The sequence below is a fragment of the Pongo abelii genome, chromosome 5 (assembly GCF_028885655.2).
Source record: "Pongo abelii isolate AG06213 chromosome 5, NHGRI_mPonAbe1-v2.0_pri, whole genome shotgun sequence".
NCBI lineage: Eukaryota > Metazoa > Chordata > Mammalia > Primates > Hominidae > Pongo > Pongo abelii.
In genome coordinates, this window is record NC_071990.2 from 33,943,045 (window position 1) to 33,960,928 (window position 17,884).

A 17,884-nucleotide genomic window follows, 5' to 3' on the forward strand; every position below is an offset into this window, starting at 1 on the left:
TCTTCCCGGGGTGTGGGGCGTGCTTGTCAGGCAGGCGGGCGGGAGGAAGGAAGGAAGGAAGGAGATCCAGGGTCTGTCTGGGTGCAGAGGCCTTCCTCCACCTCTCAGGGGGTGTCATGAGAGTAAACAGATGGTGCTGATATCAGCGAAGGACTCAAACTCAGCTGCCGACGCTGCCTAACGGAAGTCAGCCTGTCTCAGTGGCAGAGGGTTGACTGCCAGCTCACTCTGGCCCCAGGGAGGACCAGGTCAATTCAGATTTTCCCATGACACATCCCTGACGAGTAATTTTGTCAAGGGTGTGGCAGAAACCTCCCCCCACATTACTGTTTTTCTAAATGAGGACTTTCTAGGCCGGTCCCACGCCTGCTTACCCCACTGGTGATGTTTTTCAGAACAAGAACCTTGACTGGTTCCCCCGGATGCGGGCCATGTCCCTTGTCAGCAACGAGGGCGAGGGGGAGCAGAACGAGATTCGGATTCTCCAGGACAAGCTCAACTCCACCATGAAGCTGGTGTCCCACCTCACTGCCCAGCTCAACGAGCTCAAGGAGCAGGTGTGCACCCCGCCTGATCCCAGGCCCACCCTGGGCTCCATCCCTGGGCAGTCCCCGCCTGCCTTCATCCTTCCTGCCTCACCCTCTTCCCCACTGGCCTCTGGCCCTGGGCCTGGATGTGAAGGCAGGTTCCAAACCCACTCTCTCCTACATGGCAAGTCAGACTGGGGTTGACAATCCCTGCCTTGGGCCGCTAAAGACAAGGCCAAGTGGAAACTTAGTACAGGGTGATGGGGCCCTCTGTCTCTCATCCCCTTCCTCTTACAGCTGCCAGGTAGGTCCTTTGAGGGGATCCCCATCACTGGAGATGGGGAGTTTAAGGCCCTCTTGCCTAGACATCCTCTTCTGCATCTGGCAGTGCCTGCATGAAGATGAGGCAGCCTCTGTTAGTGGGCTGGTTTCCCAGCTGCATCAAATCCAGGGTTTGTGACACGCTAATTGAGAACAAGGGTTTGGTGCTGACATCGACATCCTTAAAGCACCCCGAGGGGCCCTGGCCCACCGCCAGTGCTGAATAGCAGCTGGGCCCACAGGGGAAGACGGGTGCCAAGCCCTTCCACAGCACCCATGGAAGGAAGGTGCCAGGCGGCCTGACCAGGCCTGTTGGCATCTGCTTAACCCTAGATGACGGAGCAGCGGAAACGCAGGCAACGCCTAGGTTTTGTGGATGTCCAGAACTGCATGAGCCGCTGAGGAGAGCCACTGAAGGCCCCAACAGGGGATGCTCATCACTGGAGACTGCGACTGGGAAGAACACTGCCCCCTCCCTCGGGTTGGGTGGCCCTGCCAGCTGGCCAGCCTCCACTCCCACTCTGCCAGACACCCGACACCCACCCAGGCTTTGAAGAGCATGGAGGGGGAGCCTCAGAGCTGACAGTCCTGCTTAGAGCCCTTAAAAAGACTTGAAAGTTCACTGGGACTCAGTTTACCTTAATGCCTTAGCAGAAGATAAATCCTACCTAGAGACCTTTGTTCCTTAAAGCAATAACTGACAACTCTTTGTAGTCCTCCTTGTGGGTAGTTAAGAGTGGGGTCACCCCTTTATCTCCAAGCACTACATTTTGGCTGCTGCCGGCCTCTGGGGGAGGTGGCAGTAATGCTGTTACTAGTGATTTTAGGGCTTTGTTATTTAACTTATTCCAAGGGTGCTGTGCTCAGCCCTGCCCATGGCTGTGCAGCTCCCTCCGTGCCTCAGATCTGCTGTAGCCAGTGCAGACCTGTCGTGTCCATGCCACCTGTGGCATGGCTCCAGGTGGCCTGATGACTCCACGATGGACGATCTTGCTCCCGGGACCTGCCTATTCCCAGGCTTCCTGGGGAAGAGTTGTACGCCCAGGCAACAAGGGCTGAGCTGCGTTTGCGTGGCTGTTTCATGACCGCTTGTTTTTCTCCTTTTGGTGTAATGTTTTACAAATCCTTTGGCCTGAGAACTAATATGTTAATTGCCTTAAATAAATTAATAGAAATCTAGTCCATTAAAAAGGGATGTGTTTCCTGCACTCTCCTAGGGCTGTGGGGATTAACAGGACACACTGGCAGAAGACAGGAACAAGAGCCCCTTCCTGCTGGCCTGGCCTCTCCTCAGGCTCGCAGGAGATGTGCTGAGTGACATCCTGTCTCAGGGGTCCTCTCCTGAGATTTCCCTACCCAGAAGTGCATTTCAGCATAACTGGTTTCTACGGCAGTCCTGTCGATTTTATTTTATGCATTTCAGAACATCCTGAGGAGTCTAGACACAGACGAGGTTAAGAACCCACTTCCACTTTGTACCCACCAGGGGCGCTGTGGGCCCAGCCCTGTCCCTCACGGTTCCAGACAGAAGGATGCTCAACATCAGTAAGAGCCAAGGTTCCATGGAATAACGAGGTGACCCTGTGTGTGTCCTCAGCCAGCAGGGCCTCTGACTTGTGGCCACCTACAGAACCTGCCCACAGTGCTGAAGCCAACTGCAGCTGAGGCCCTGCCTGGCCAAGGCCTGTCTATAGCTTCCCTGTCCCTTAAGCCAACTGGGCAATGTGGGTTTTTGCAAGGTCAGGGACAGAGGCCTAAGGTCCGTCCTTCTCTGAGTCAGTGGGGATGAGGGCCAAGCAGGCTTTTTGCCTCTCTTGGGCCTCACACCTCTCTGCTGCTTTCTGTTTGCAACAGGATGCCCTTTTCAGTATTTACTGCTATTTTTGGCTTCCTCCCAGGAGCTCCTACAACAAAAGGGAGCCTGAGTATCTTGCCAGGAGACACCAGACCCCTGCCGGAGGGGCGGGGGCTCCCGTGGCAATGCAGGAAGCACCTTGTGCCGAGGCCCCATTACCCTCATCAGATCCAGAGGGAAACCTGCATTTCCTCTCCCCAGGAGATTTCCCTACCCTAAGCAGCAGTCACAGCAGATGGCTCAATCACCATCCCTTCTCAGGCTGAAACTTTCTTTAGAGCAGCAAGGGCTTCCTTTCTGGGAAAGCTAGAGGAGATTCCCAAACCGTAAGGTCAGGGGGAAACTGGGACAGTTTTATTGATGGCAATGTACAAGACTCCACACCTAGGTATTGCACGAGGTAAGGCCTGAGCTCAGGCCTTATGATCCTCCTCAGGACCCTTGGGGGCAAACTTCTCCTGCAGTTTCTTCCACGTGCTTTTATCCATTTCCTTAATGTCTTCCAAGGTGTCTGCAAAAGGGGAAGACAAAAAGAGAGAGGGACTGAAGTCTAAAACTTGATGACATAGATTGGACCCATTGGGCTTTCCCGACACAAGCATGCCTTACTTTTCACACAGTGTGTTCCTGAAAAAGGTGTAGACCCAGCTTCTGAAGAGCAGATCAAACAGGGTAACAGAAGTGACCACTTGCGGTGACTGAGCACTGTGTGCCAGGCTCTGTGCCCAGCATGCTCTCAGTGCTCTCCTACCCTCTCCTCACCCTCGGCATCAAAGCGGGGTGTGCTGCTCGTTGCCCTGCTCCGTATGAGGGCAAAGAAATGGCCCTGCGCTGTCCGCTGTGCAACCCACAGACCCAGATGCTTCATCGCAAAATTTGGCCTGCTCCACACAGCCCTTCCTGTCCCCAATTTTCAGGTGTGGAATCTGAGGCAGGAAGCAGTGAAGTAACTTGCTCAGGTTGCACAGCTGGGAAGTGGAGCAGGGATTTGGATCCTTGTGTGTGGACCCAGCACATGCTGTGGAGTTGAGCAGGCACTGGGAGGGGGATGGACTTGGGCCTGAATCCCAGCCCATCATCTCCCACTCTGGGTCCCCTCAAGCAAATTACTTAACCCTCTACACTTCGGGTTCCTCATCTGTGAAATGAAGATAAAAACACACATCTGCAGACAACTTGGGGAGAGGTGAAAAAGTAAGAAAAAAAAACACACGTACCTCAAAAGTTGTAAGGATTAAAGAAAATCATGGAAGTAACTCGCTTGGCACACAGCCTGCACTCAATGAAAAGGCAGCCATCACCACCACAATGCAGGCGGGAGGGGCTCTTGTTTAAGAAAATACATGTCCCCACACCCAGGAACCAAAGCAGGGTTTCTTGGCCTTGGCACTACCAACACTTTGGGCCAGATAATTTTTCGTCGTGGGCTGGCCTGTGCATCACTGAAGGCTGTTTCGAAGCATCCTGGCCTCTACCCACTAATGCCAGTAGCACCGCTGCCCCCACCACCAGTTGTGACAACTAAAAATGTCTCCAGACATTGCCACACATCCCCTGGGGGGCAAAACCATCCCCCCAGTATGGAATCATTTGTCTAAAGTCTCTAGAGCTAATGTTCCATGAAATATAGTTTTACGTGCATGTTAAATTTTAGATATTCTTATAATATTGTTTTGCTTTACTGGCTTAAATTTTCATGTTAACAAAACTACTGGAGAAAAAAAGAGTATCTTTTCTGACCAAAAAAGGTAACAGAAAAAAGCCCCTGCTCTGGAGCTTTTCCAGAAGTCCATGCTTCCAGTGTCCAGATGGACATTGAGGCCTCCCTTAGGCGCTTTCCATGATCCCAATCCCAGGGTGGATCACACACATGACCCAGAACACAGCACATTTCAGACTCGCCAGGCCCTCAAAGCCTCTCACTACAAGGTGCTGTAGGTCTTTTCTTGTCCTGTCAGAGGAAACATTTGGTAAGCTTACGCCACACAATTTGCAACAAAAATATGAGGCTTCCTGTGAAAACAAATTCTCAGCAAATTTCCTGGAACTAAACTCGCAGCCAGAACAAGCTGCAGCGCAGACCAATGGCGGGACTATCTCCCAGCCTTCATTGCTGCCTGTTTTCCACTTGCAGAAGCTGCCCTGAGGTGAACAAAACAGAGGCCAGAGGCAGGGCCTCTGGAACTTACTTCCACCCTCACTTCAAGTTCAAACTTTGCTCAAACTGTCCAGGGCCCTCACAATAATGGGCATCAATGCTGCTAATTACACGGACCCAGGGATATAGGAGTAAATTTACACATTGAAAAAAATTGCCAATAAAGTGATTCTGCCTGGCCAAAATATCTTCACCACAGTTTCCCAGAGAGTACTGGAATAAAAATAGGGTTAGAGTTGACATGTAATAGCAGGTGACACCACCAGGTTTTAATCTCAGAAGAGAGTTTTCTAGAAGCCCAAATCCTCAAAACTAAGTTGCTGAAGGCTGCCAGAAGAAGAGGAAAGACACATTTCTAGAATACCAGAAGGAAATGTGTCAAGGCCATGCCCTCCCAGAAAAGGTTAGCCTATTTTTGTATATAATATACTTCGCAACAAAAATAGTAATTTTCCAGTACCTGCCTACTTCATCCCTGGTTCTCCGGCCCCCCTCCTTATGGACAATGGAGATAGGGAAGTAAGGAAAGGACGGGCTTGGCAGGATGTTTCCTTTCTTGATAATCAGAGTCTATCAATGACTCTAAAACATACCTAGTTAAACTCATATCTAACCCACAGACCACGTCCCCTGGGTCACATAACTCTTAGGCGGATATCCCCAAACACGTTTATTGAATGGCTTTTTGTTTTAATTAAAACCTTCATTGTTTATAAAGCCCTCTTAAGACCATAAAAATAAAATTATTTTCCTTCCATCCTGATTTCAACTACTTCCATTTGGCAAATATGTATTCCCCTGTTCCCTGCTGCCCAGCCTTGAATTTAAAAGCACTAAAGATAGATTTTCTTTTTTAAATAACGCCTTTGACCTTCTCCACAGTATATGGTCAAAATGCATGAGCCCTGTGGCTTCAGAATTTCCTCTGGGCTGTTCTACAAGACTTTCCATCAAGCAAAGCTGTCTTCTTAGACAATTCCCCTTGGCCACTCAAACTCAGAATCATTTGCAAACCCATGAGAAAAGGCAGCTTGTGCTTTCATTACCTGTGGACAGGATCAGCTTGTACTCTTCCAACGACAGGCCACTGAAGCTGGTGTCTCTGGGGCGAGGGTACTGGTCACCGGGGCAGAGAGGAAGTGAAGGGAGGGGAGAGATCAGCACACAAGCCCTGCCCTCTAACTGCATTTCATCTGGGCCCTGGGCAACCAGAGGCCAGGAGGCCTAGCAAGGAGAAGAGCAGTGCCACCTTGAGGTCAAGACTTGGCCTCGCAAGAACCAGTATAGTCTCCAGGAGGCAGCTCCAACTATAACGTACCCATGAGTCCTCCCTGGAAAATGCAGGTATGGGTGGGGCCCCCGATTCTGCATTTCTAACCAGCTCCCAGGTGATGCCCATGCTGCTGCTCATGGATCACATGTTAGTAGGGAGGATTTAGAAAAAATCAATTTTCCACATAGGCATATGGCCACATATGTTTGTGGAGTTACTGAGCATATTTTTCAAGCATGGGAAAAACCACTCTAAATGGAATTTGACAGTAATCATGTTGGGCCCAGCTCAGGAAAAGGAGGGCACTTTCCCAGTCATCCCATCTTTATCACCAGAGTGTGGGGAGGTGTCAGTTCCATCAGAGTGGATGGGAAAATAGGTATAAATGCAATGGCTGTCAGACACCCCCAGGAGCACACACTGGCATATCAAATACATGGCTTCTATTCATAATTGGTGTTCTTTGTTTCTTCCCTATTCCCTATATTCACAATTTTAAATAGCTTTTATTTAGGTGGCCTAAAAGCCTCTATCAGGCACCTCTGTTGGCTTGGTTGAAATTACTGGTTTCATTTGAACGCAGCAAAACCAAGTCTTTACAAAACAATACATAATCAGATTTTCACTCATTCTTATTAGTTGTCCCGTCAGAAAGCTGGGGATATAAAAGACTGTGGCCCACTCACCTTGTGTTTGTAGTAGTTTGAATGGAGTCGCGCTAAGCTCTCGTACATCTGATCACAGGCCTCAGGCTCTGCAACCTGAAAAGCAAAGAACCCCAAAGGAGGTAAGCAAAGGAGTCCTGCCTCCCACAGTGTCTGTACCTTGAAGAAAGACCATACTTAATAAAGCATTCACATGAAGCAGGCCTGCAGCTAGCACTGGCTTCTCCACTCTGCGGGAAGCAAACCTGGACTACAGCTCTGCTATTAGAAACTACTTTTTGGAGGCATAGCTCTGCCTCATCAACTCCCCAACCTGCAGAAAAATCAGATCAATTAATCAGCAAACAAGCGTTTGCTGAGCATCTGTGACTTGTGAGCCACGACACCAGCTGCAGTGGGAGATGCCACAATAGAAAGGTAAGGTTGGAAAGGCATGCCTAACAAAGGGGGTGCTGGGCAGAGTGCGCTACAGGGACTCAGTGGGGGAGTCCCCACGTGCTCAAGTGGTCAGTGCATGATGCAAGTGAGACGATGCTAGGTTCTGAAGGAAGCACAGGGGTCAGCAAGCAGAAGGGAGAAGGGCGGGCCTTCCTGGGAGAGGAGATGCCGTCAGCAAGGAAAAGGAGGCAGGAATCCTGTGGGATGCTTCAGGCCAGACCAGTAGGATGCTTTTCTTTTTTTGAGACGGAGTCTCACTCTATTGCCCAGGCTGGAGTGCAGTGGTGCAATCTTGGCTCACTGCAACCTCCGCCTCCTGGGTTCAAGCAATTCTCCAGCTTCGGCCTCCCGAGTAGCTGGGATTAAAGGAATGTGCCACCACACCCAGCTAATTTTTGTATTTTTTAGTAGAGACAGGGTTTCACCATGCTGGCCAGGCTGGTTTCGAACTCCTGACCTCAAGTGATCCACCTGCCTCAGCCTCCCAGAGTGCTGGGGTTACAGGCGTGAGTCACCATGCCCGGCCTCAGACCAACAGATTCTTTTAGCAAAGGCAAAAAAAACCAAAATCATCTGAGTTCTCATCTGTGATAAGTGGGGAGCTGCTGAAACTCTACAAGAAGGAAAGAAACATGAAGAAGGCAACATTTAAGATAAAATGGGTAAACTGAGGAGAACCAAGATGGGACCACAGTTAGGTCCTGCTAGAAAGGAGATGGCCCAGAACACTGAGGCCTTGCCATAGAAAAGGTGATAAAAGTCAATTCTCTGGTGCCAGAGACAGCGGTGCCCCTGCTGGACATTCTCAGGAAGACAGGTAGCGTACAGAGGAGGCGTGGTCTTTTCCCTTGCACTGCTTCTAACTTTCCCTTTACTCTGTCCTTGCTATTACTTATGTATAGTTCTTTACATTTTTCTGCCAAGAATTTTGAAAAGCTCCCCAGAACAAAACTTTCTCTTTTACATTTTTTTCCCCCAGAATTCAAATGATGGATTTTTTCCTAACTTAAATCCTTCCTTGGAGAAGGCAGAGCATAAATAAATCAGTAGTAAAGCAGTTTAATAGGCAGCTCCACTGCTGCCTCTCTGTGCATGTCAAATGAGGTCCCTACTTTACAGCAAACAAAAAAGACAATCCATCATTTAGTTCTACCTGACCCATTCCTGGATTCAGGCTACTCATCATGAGACTGTACAGCTAGATACATCAGAAGAGGAAGGATTATGGCCTGAGGAGGTGGCCAGTGTTTGCCGAATAATAATCAAAGTCATTATCTGAGTGGACAGAATGAATGGAAAAGTATGAGGCTGGTGTCTCCCTGCTGCTGGACAGCTCTTCTGGGGAAAGTCCCATTAGAATGGAATTCTGCACACATCTGGATGAACACATCTAGAACATTTCTTCAGCAGGGCACGCACAGCCAAGAGCTAATGCTAGAGTGCAGTGGCGCGATCTCGGCTCACTGCAACCTCCCCTCACGGGTTCAAGTGATTCTCCTGCCTCAGCCTCCCAAGGAGCTGGGATTACAGGTACCCACCACTACGCCCAGCTAATTTTGTGTATTTTTAGCAGAGACAGGCTTTCACCATGTTGGCCAGGCTGGTCTGGAACTCCTGACCTTGTGATTTGCCCGCCTCGGCCTCCCAAAGTGCGCTCACTTATAAATTTCACAGAAATTCATCGAGACCCTATAGCATGCTTGACCCATCTATGAGCAGGGGACGCTTGGGTGAATAAGTATCTCCAAGGCTGTAGGGAGCAGTGGAGTTAAACTGCCTGGGTTGAATCCGGGCACCATCCCTTATCAGCTATGTGATGTCAGGCAAACCATTCACTCTTCCCCCGTGAAACACACTTAAAAAAAAAAAAAGTTGCCACAGTTTATCTTTCTCTGTATCTGTACATACATATCTTTCTTCTGATCCACTTGAAATTAGGAGCATAATGCCCCTTCACCCCATAATATTTCAGTGTGCATTTCCTAAGAACAAGAACATTCTCTTATATAACCACAGGTCAATGATCAAATTCAGGCCACTTAACATCGATACAACACTATTATCTAATGCACAGTCCATATTCCAATTCTGTCAATTGTCTCAATAATAATCTATGGAAAAACAGGATGTTCTGCTGCATTTAACAATCATGTATCTTTTAGTCTCCTTTAATCCGGGACAGTTCCTCGGCCTTTGTCTTTCATGCACTGAACATTTTTGAAGCATACTGGCCACCTTAACCTTTCTTTTAAAAGAAAATATAATAATAGCCCCTACTTCCCAGGGTGGTATGAGGATAAATGAGGTAATGCTTGGGCTGCTCTGAATTCCGGGCCTGGAACACCGCTAAATGTGAGTGATTCGTTTTTCTCACAGTTATTAGTAGTAAAGAGTTGTAGTAAACACAGGCCCCTGTCTCATAAAGTAAGAGGGGAAAGGACAGAACAGTTCAGAACCACCCTGGTGGGAGTGGAATGAAGGGGCATGTACGAGGTGCTATGGGCCTGCGGGGCCAGGCAGGAAGTGCTGGAGAATGAGCGGCTGAGGATGGGCGCATGTCCCAGCAAGGGAGTGGGGTGCTCCAGGCACAGGACCAGGTGGAGCCCGTGCGCAGGGAATGGGTCAGCATGTTATCAGTGGATCAGCACGGCTGGTATGCACTGCCGAGGGTGGCGCTGGAAACGGAAGTGAGGAAGGATGAGAAACTGCTGAGGCTTCACTCCTGACTGACCCCGGTGGCTCTCAGCGGTCACTGAGCACTCCGTGGTCTGCCAAGGGAGCAGCTGTTTGCTGTACCCGGTCTTCACCTGATGGCTGCTTACCTGGACCTTCCCGTCCTGCCACCATCCCCACCACCTTCCCAACCAAGCTCTTAGGAAAGGAGTCCACACGCTGATTTGCCTTCCTCCCATAGCCTCTGCCTCTCTCCTGGGCTCCTAACACTGCTTCTTGATAAACCTGCATTCCGACCAGATCCGCACCCTCAAACACCTTGTGAACTCAAGTTCCCTTCCTGCTCCAACTTCTCTAGCAGTAAGAAGTCACCAGTAGGCTGCTCAGCAACCTTATATCACACCCTCAAGCAGGTGTGGTATAAGGTGCTGTCCTTCCTTGCCACCTAGTCCCATCCCTGATGAGCAGCAGGACAGACAGGAGGGGCACAGGGGGTGGGTCACCCTTGCAGAGTGCTGCTCCTGTAAGAGTAAAGTGCACAAAGTCTAAGTGCAAAAAGCAAAGTGACCCTCAGGTACTCTCACTTTTTTTTTTTTTTTTAGACAGAGTCTCGCTCTGTCACCCAGGCTGGAGTGCAGTGGCACAATCTCGGCTCACTGCAAGCTCCGCCTCCCGGGTTCATGCCATTCTCCTGCCTCAGCCTCCCAAGTAGCTGGGACTACAGGCGCCCGCTACCATGCCTGGCTAATTTTTTGTATTTTTAGTAGAGACGGGGTTTCACCATGTTAGCCAGGATGGTCTCGATCTCCTGACCTTGTGATCCGCTCACCTCGGCCTCCCAAAGTGCTGGGATTACAGGCTTGAGCCACTGTGCCCGACCACTCTCACTTCTGAAGCTTCCTCTGTGTGAAAGAGTCAGTCTCCTAGAGAGTTCCCAGAATTCCTGGACTCAGTTGTAATCTGAGAAAGAAAACCAAACACCTGAGTCCTAAAAACAGACTTGCCATCCAGTTTCCCGTCTCAGGTCAGAAGGTATCTAACTGAGGCTCTAAAAGCAGCTCAGTGGAGGTGACAGGAGTTTGAGACATGCCCATTTCTAGCCAAGTTCTTACTGCCTGAGGAGTGATGAAGCCTTGGTCAATGCTGGGTTCCTAGCCACAGATAACTCAAGCTCAGCAATTAAAAAAGTCATGCTTACTACTTAAAAGGATGTCAGTGGAGACATCTGTCGAATTCCAGAAGCCTCACCACATTCCTATAGCTTACACTTTATTCACAGACTCCAGCACTAACATTCCTGAGTTCTGAAATGCAGTTTTTCTGATGAAATGGACTGGCATTTTTAGAAATATTCTTAATACAAGCTTTAAATTACCTGATTTTGCATTCACACCTAATGAGATCATGGACATTTTAGGACTAATAGCAGTGCTGGGTTTGAAAAAGGCAGCAGTGGGGACATTATGAAAAATTCAGCACTGCTCCCCAAATGTGAATAAAATAGATGTTCATCTGACGAGCGTCCTTTATAGCTCTATTTTTGCTCCTTTTGCATTTCCCCTGTTCAGTCGTCAGTAAATTTCTCTTTACCATATTAAACTTTTATACATACAAATCTACATCAGTGCTGCAGGCACTGATTTCGATTTTCCAAATTGAATTTTGGGTGGTGACAGCAATTGGTGCAGCGGCCCCTATTCTAGTCACACAAAGGGACGCATAAGCACTTTTGGGAAAGGGTGTTGCAAATTGCTTTGCTAATTAAGGTAGAGCTGGATTCGGTCCAGGAGGATCTATAAAAAAAGGTTTTTAAAACTTGGTAATGAACTTCTGAAATGAGTTCATTCTGTTATGGGAGCCTATTCCCTTCAATTGAGTTGAAAATGTATTTCTTGAGCACCTACTATAGAAAGAGTGCTCCACTAGGGGACTGTGAGGGGCCATAAAGAAGAAGACCCAGGCCGGCTGTGGAGAAGCTGGCAGGCACACTACAGAGACAAGATACACATGAATTAGAAACCAACCCTGCCCGGGGCAATGTGCAAGTGAGAGTCAGAGCTGCGGAGCACAGGCCGCTGCATGAGACCCGAGGTGGGAGTTGGGCACCAGGCTGTGCTGATGGGGAGGTGTGGCAGGAAAGGGCTGAGTTTCACTGCAGCGACAGTGCACAGAGTGAGGAGTGCCAACCTGGACATGAGTGACACAGGAACCAGAAATGACTGGGAGGATGAGGCATGAAGAGGCATAGGACAAGGGTGTTTTAGGCAGACAGGGCTTTTAAGGGGAACCCAGGGAGGGCTCCAAGAGCCTGGGAAGCCACCAAATTCTTGACAAACTCTGTGTTTGGGTTTTTTGGGGTTGTAGGGGTGCAGTGATCCACAGCGCACTTAAGTCTCAAAGGATCAGAATCGCTTGTACCATGGCCAATTTGGGAGACCATGAGAAGACACCCTTGCTGAGCCTGGGGCTCATGTTGGGGTGGTGAGAGGCAAGGTTGGAAACACAGGCTGGGACCAAGGATCAGAGGCACTGCAGGTCTCACAAAGTTGCCTGCCACCTGTCCAGGAGGCAACGGGCAGACCCCAAACATCTTTGAATAAAGTAGTGACCCACCAGAAGTGGCCAAGAATTTATCCCTTCAGGTGGAGCACTGCAGCTCTACATATGCAGAGATAAATGCCACCCCTTGGTGTGAATACTACCCTAGCTCACACTGGCACCATTCAGAATTGGGAGAGAAAAAAAGATGGAGATGTTTGCATTCCCTCTTAGAGATGATTCTCCTTACAACTCCAGGTTTTCGATAGGCTCAATACATAACTAAAAATAGGATAATCTGTTCTTAGGACACTCTTCAAAAACATGACTTCAGGGGGCCCACAAGTGGGGGTGAGCAACGTTGAGATGGCTTCACCGTGGCCAGCATATGCCAGGTGGCTTGGGAGCTAGCTCCCTGCCACACTGAGGAATGCCAAGGACCAGGCCTCAAATGGATGACTGAGAAAACAGAATCATAAAAAAACCTTTGAATTCTCCTCTGAGAAGGTGGAAATACCATTTACATTATTAGAAACCCAAGAAAAAGTTTAACTTCTTTCAAACTGGGCCAATATTATTATACTTAAACTTGGATATAATACAGTTAGAACTCCCTGGTGGGCAAAGAGCAGCAGCTCTTCTAGGACACCCCTTGGAGTTGCACCTTGTGCTACATAAGTGGGTGCTGGTGTGCAGTCCCGGATCTTTTAGGAAGCACCTAATGAACTCATTAGAAAGATCTGCTACTTTCTCTGTTGTCAAGTCAACAATTACATTGTTGTGCCACCTTCCCCCACGTTGCAATTCTTTTATTAAGCTCTCAGTGCTGTAGGAAACACGTGTTCTTAGACAAACTCTATTCAAAATTGGCAAAGCCCATAAACACTGACTTTTTAAAACTACACAGTAGGATATGGGGTGTAAGAGGAGTTATGTGTGTTCCTGCTCCCACCACCACCTCTCCACTTGGTGGGTTTAGGCTGGACCACAAGACTCCCCAGAGGGCAATTTGAGGTGGAATAAATGGAGGCAGTGGTTTTTGTACTCTGGTTTTGAGTATGAATTATTGATTTGCCCTTTAGTTAACCCAGCTTTTCTCCGCCTGGTGTCCCACCCAGGACCATCTTTCTTCCCAACTGGACTGGTAGTGGCTGGGGCAAAGAATAGGTGGGTAAACACAGGGAGTTCCATTTGCTGCCCAAACTATCTATGGCCCAAAAAGGTTTGAACAGGCAACCAGGGGAAGGAAGTGGTTTGACGTTCATGGAATAAGAGGTTGTTCTAACAATAACTTGCAACAGCAGCTGAGGAAAGGCCAGGCACCCAGGAGACGATGCACACTAGGGCCAGGAGGGCTGGGTCTGTTTCTCACTTGGCTTGTCTCTTATGGCTACAGAACCCCCAGTGCGTCGTCCTGTTTTTCTGATCTGTCTCCTCATCTGTAAAATGGGAACAGTAATGGCTACCACTCAGCTGCACTAAGGATTAAATGAGATCACGCCGGCAAAGGTGCGCTATGCACCTTTCGGGGTGATCATTAGGACGAAGGAAGCCAAGAGGCTGAGAGGAGGACTGACTGCCTCTCTCCTCTACGGGAATGGAAAGACGGCATGAGCAGAGCTACTTTCCCCTCTAGTTCTGTCTTCTGGCAACCGGCATAACCAAGGAGGAGCTCCATACTAGTCAGTCAACTGGATCTAATCCCCACCTCCTGCTGCCAGTTTAATGAAGAGCCTACCAGAATCATCTTGCTTTCTCAAGGTCTTTATAAATGATCTGGGGGTGTCAGTAGGAGTGACTCACAGTAGTGTTTTCAATTCCAGCGAGGAATTGCGCCCTTCAAAAATTACCACAAAGATTTACTAAGGCCAGGTGCATTCTCAGGTGACATTAGGATGAGGCACCGCAACAGTGGTCCTGAGTAATGCACCTGCTGCCATCGTGATGCACTGGTCACTCTGACAGGAATGCATTCATCAGCTGCTACAGAATCACTAACACAGCCATGACTTGCATCTGCAGCTGGGACTCAAATCTGTGTAGGCCTTTGACTGATCAGGAACGACTGCCCTAGGTAATGACAATTCCAAAAGAGAAAACTCTTTCCTCCTTTGCTGGCTCCTCTTACACTAACAACCAAGCAAGTGAATGTAACGCTCTCTCACCTCCCCAAGGATGGAGCCTCTGACTGCCCAACTGTAAGCTCCTTGGTGGTGAGGGCCAGGTTATGGCCTTCTTCCATAGATCCTGCAATTCCCAAACATGGTAAGCTCTCAAATCAATTCTCACCACTCAGGACACACAAATATTCCTTTCTCACTCTTCACAACTTCCCTTCATCTAGTTCTGCTACATCTGAAACTATATTCAAATTATCTTTGTCTCATAAGCCACAACCAATTATTTACTTATCCATTCAGACATTTACTGAGTGTTTTTTATGGGCCAAGAACTATGCTAGACACTGGTAGGGGAGAGGGGGAAAGATAAAAATGGCATCATCTCTATTTTCAGGAAGCTCATACTAAAAATATGCAGGGAGTACAGCTTTAGAAAGTTCACGGGGTTTGTAGAATTGGGACTAGATAAGATTCTTGCTTTAAAGATCCTTACACTTTGGGCCAGTGAAGACCACCATGAATGATGGGAAGGCCCTGGGTATCGTATAACCTGGGCCAGACACTCCCCAGGCTGCCAGCCAATCAGCAGTCCAGTCACAATGATGCCACTGGGCGTGCTCCTGCTCCTTTAGGTGGGCTGGCTTGGCTCTGTTTTGGGCTAAGCTGCAAAAAAAAAAAAAAAAAAAGACCATGTTCCTTCTGTAACAAGTCTTGGCCAAGTTTCACAAGTCATTTCTTCAGACTGTGTGTATATGCATCTCATTATCTCATTTCATTTCTGGTCTCTTGCCCGAGCCCCAGGCTCAAATATAGCACGGCCTACTTGACATTGCCACTTGGAAATTAGTGTACTTGACATCTCAGGCTTAACCTGCTTAACACCGAACTCAAGATATTCTTCCTACACTTCACCTATTCCTACCTCAGTAAATGGCACCATCTTAGACCTAGATGCCCAGGCCAAAAAATATCTAGGTGCTATCTTTGGTTCCTCTCTTTTCCTTTATCCCACATCCCATATATCAGCAAGTCCTGCTGACTCAACCTGCGCATAACCCGAATCCAGCCACTTCCATCTTCTGTGCTGCCGTCCTCTTCCAACCCCCCACCATCTCTCGCTTATAGTACCATAATCGGCTTCTCTCCAGCCTCTTTTTTTGTTATTGCCCCCTATAGCCCACTCACCAAATACAACCAGAATAGTCTTTTAAAAAGTAAATTAGGGCACATCAGTCCCCTCACTAAACATGCCCAGTGACTTCTCACTGGCCTTACAATGAGGTCTAACAGCTAATCAGAGCAGATAATATCCTACTATGCCTGGCTCCAGACGTTCACCTTAGCAAATTCCACCTTACTTACTACCCTGCAGCCATTCTGGCTTTCTTTCTGTCCTCAAACATGTCAATCTGCCTCCTGCCTCTGGACATGTGCAGTGTCTGGAATATCCTTCCCGCCAAGTGTACATGGCTGGCTTATCCTCTTGCCTTAGGTCTCACCTATGTGTCATCTCCTCAGAAAGGCCCGACTAACAACATTACCCTTTTATCATGCTACCCTATTTTCTATCGATCACAATACTTATCTGTCTTACGTACACCTACCTGCTTATTGTGTCCTGAACTACAATGTAAAACTTCATGCGGGCAGGACTTCACCTGTTTAACACTGCTGTTTCCCTAGCACCGTTCCAGGCGTATGGCAGGTGCTCAATAAATACGAGCTATATGAATGAATGAATCCCAGAGCTGCAGCGCCAACCTGGAGGAGAGCAAGAACATAGGCCTACTACTCACACAGAGCTGCGTGAGCTGACGACCCAAACCTGCTGCACAGGCTTACAGGGGCTCAGGAAGAACGCAAACGCTTAGCGGGGACCTGCAGAGTTAACTGGGGATTAGCTCAGTCAATACACAACACTGCGAAATAATGAGGTAATGGTACCGTGACACGCGAGCAAAAAGCTGAGGCTGTCACCAGCTGCCACTGGTGGTGTGGGTCTCAATTCTGTCTGCACCTTGAATCACCTGGAGAGCTTTCAAAACTCTGAGGTCAAGACCCCACCCCTAGAAATTCTGCATTTTAAGTTTCTGTTTGTTTTTTGATTTGTACAGACGGAGTCCCACTATGTTGCCCAGGCTGACCTCCTGGGCTCAAACGATCCTCCCGCCTCGGCCTCTCAGAGTGCTGGGATTATAGGTGTGAACCACCGCACCCGGCCCATCTGGAGTTTTAAAAAAACTTCTTCGGCAATTCCAAGGTGCAGCCGGGGGAGAGCGCTGAATACAACCGGCGTCGCTATCAGTAGCTCCCTGGGGGGAAAACGGGGTCTGCACTCACGTGCTGCCTGGAAAGAGGGCGCGCGCATGCGCAGATCCCCCTGCTAGCGCGCTCGTTAGTCCCGCCCCTGCCTCGTCCTTTTCTCCCCTCGTCCCAGCCGCCTCCCCGCCGGTCACCTGGGTATTCTCTCCCTCCCGAAAGGCCTGTGCTACCCGCTGTCGCAGGTAAGCGCCCAAGTCCCGGCCCCGTTTGGTCTCGTCCACTGGCCATTCCTCACAGAGCTTAAGAAAACGCCGGTACCGGCTAGCCGCCATTTTGGGCCCCGCGTATTCCCGCCTTAGGGGGAGGAGTCGGCGCCGACGGATGGCGCTTGCGCACTAAGTCTCGCCGCCTGCCTTAGGAGTGGGGCGGGAGGCCGGAGTGGGCATGCGCGACTTTGCGGGCGCCCCGCTGCTCTCCGGGTAGGGGCGCTGCTCGCCTTTCTCTGCAAGCAGAGCTAATTCATTCTTTGTCCTCCTGGAACCGGCCCAGCTACCAGGGGCAAGGCGGACGTGGAGTACCCCAGAGAGAGCTTTGCTTCTCTTTTTCAATGACTGCACAAGCTTGATACTAAAAAATCCTCCTCCGAGGCCTCCGCTGTTTTGCATAAACCAATACATTTGCATGTAAATACAGGTTACTGGATGAAGATGTGTTTGAACGTTGTTCGTGGGTGCCCCTGTACCTGTCACTATCCCTTGGTACTCTGCCTCAATTCCTTCTTTAGTGCTTCCTAATTCTTGTTCCTCTCTGCCCAGTCCCTGTTAGTATCCTTTCTGTTCCCCCCTTCCTACCCCTCATAAGCCAGACATTTTTCTGTGGGAGGCCCAGGTTTTCTAGCATGAGCAATGCCAACTGGGTTGATTCAGCCTAGAAAAACTTTTTTTTCTTTACAATTTATTATTTTGTATTGTGGTAAAATACACATAACAAAATTTACTCTTAACCATTTTTTTTAGACGAGGTCTTGCTATGTGGCCCATGCTGGTCTCAAACT

At 49.0% G+C, this 17,884-nt stretch overlaps 2 protein-coding genes across 5 annotated transcripts in view; one reads left to right on the forward strand and one right to left on the reverse strand.

Annotated features, from left to right (window-relative positions):
* Positions 1 to 2,039, forward strand: part of ITPR3 (inositol 1,4,5-trisphosphate receptor type 3) — a 72,420-nt gene extending 70,381 nt beyond the window's left edge. For both annotated transcript variants that reach the window (XM_024248061.3, XM_063725211.1), the window contains 2 exons: positions 396 to 557; positions 1,182 to 2,039. In XM_024248061.3, the coding sequence (XP_024103829.1) occupies positions 396 to 557; positions 1,182 to 1,250 (231 nt within the window). In that variant the 3' untranslated portion in view covers positions 1,251 to 2,039. The remainder of the gene's footprint in view (positions 1 to 395; positions 558 to 1,181) is intronic.
* Positions 2,040 to 2,230: 191 nt separating this feature from the next.
* On the reverse strand, positions 2,231 to 17,241 carry LOC100433145 (ubiquinol-cytochrome c reductase complex assembly factor 2). Of its 3 annotated transcripts, none has more exons than XM_002816766.5 (4): positions 17,025 to 17,241; positions 6,821 to 6,895; positions 5,908 to 5,977; positions 3,036 to 3,214 (listed from the first exon to the last, which is right to left on the reverse strand). In XM_002816766.5, exons 1-4 carry the CDS (start codon positions 17,160 to 17,162, stop codon positions 3,117 to 3,119), a joined length of 381 nt encoding a protein of 126 aa, XP_002816812.1. In that variant the 5' UTR covers positions 17,163 to 17,241; the 3' UTR covers positions 3,036 to 3,116. The 3 variants fall into 3 exon arrangements, with proteins under 3 accessions (XP_054413385.1, XP_002816812.1, XP_024103830.1); XM_024248062.3 differs by having other exon boundaries at positions 5,908 to 6,085; positions 17,025 to 17,224; XM_054557410.1 differs by lacking the exon at positions 5,908 to 5,977 and having other exon boundaries at positions 2,231 to 3,214; positions 17,025 to 17,236.
* Positions 17,242 to 17,884: the final 643 nt, after the last annotated feature.

Bases quoted from the DNA above. Each gene is read 5' to 3' on its own strand.
- LOC100433145 (XM_024248062.3), bottom strand. From the start codon at position 17,162: ATGGCGGCTAGCCGGTACCGGCGTTTTCTTAAGCTCTGTGAGGAATGG. The intron at 6,896-17,024 runs GTGACCGGCGGG...TTTGCTTTTCAG, and splicing joins GGGAGGGAGAGAATACCCAG to GTTGCAGAGCCTGAGGCCTG. The intron at 3,215-5,907 runs GTAATGAAAGCA...CCCCTTTTGCAG, and splicing joins CAAGCTGATCCTGTCCACAG to ACACCTTGGAAGACATTAAG.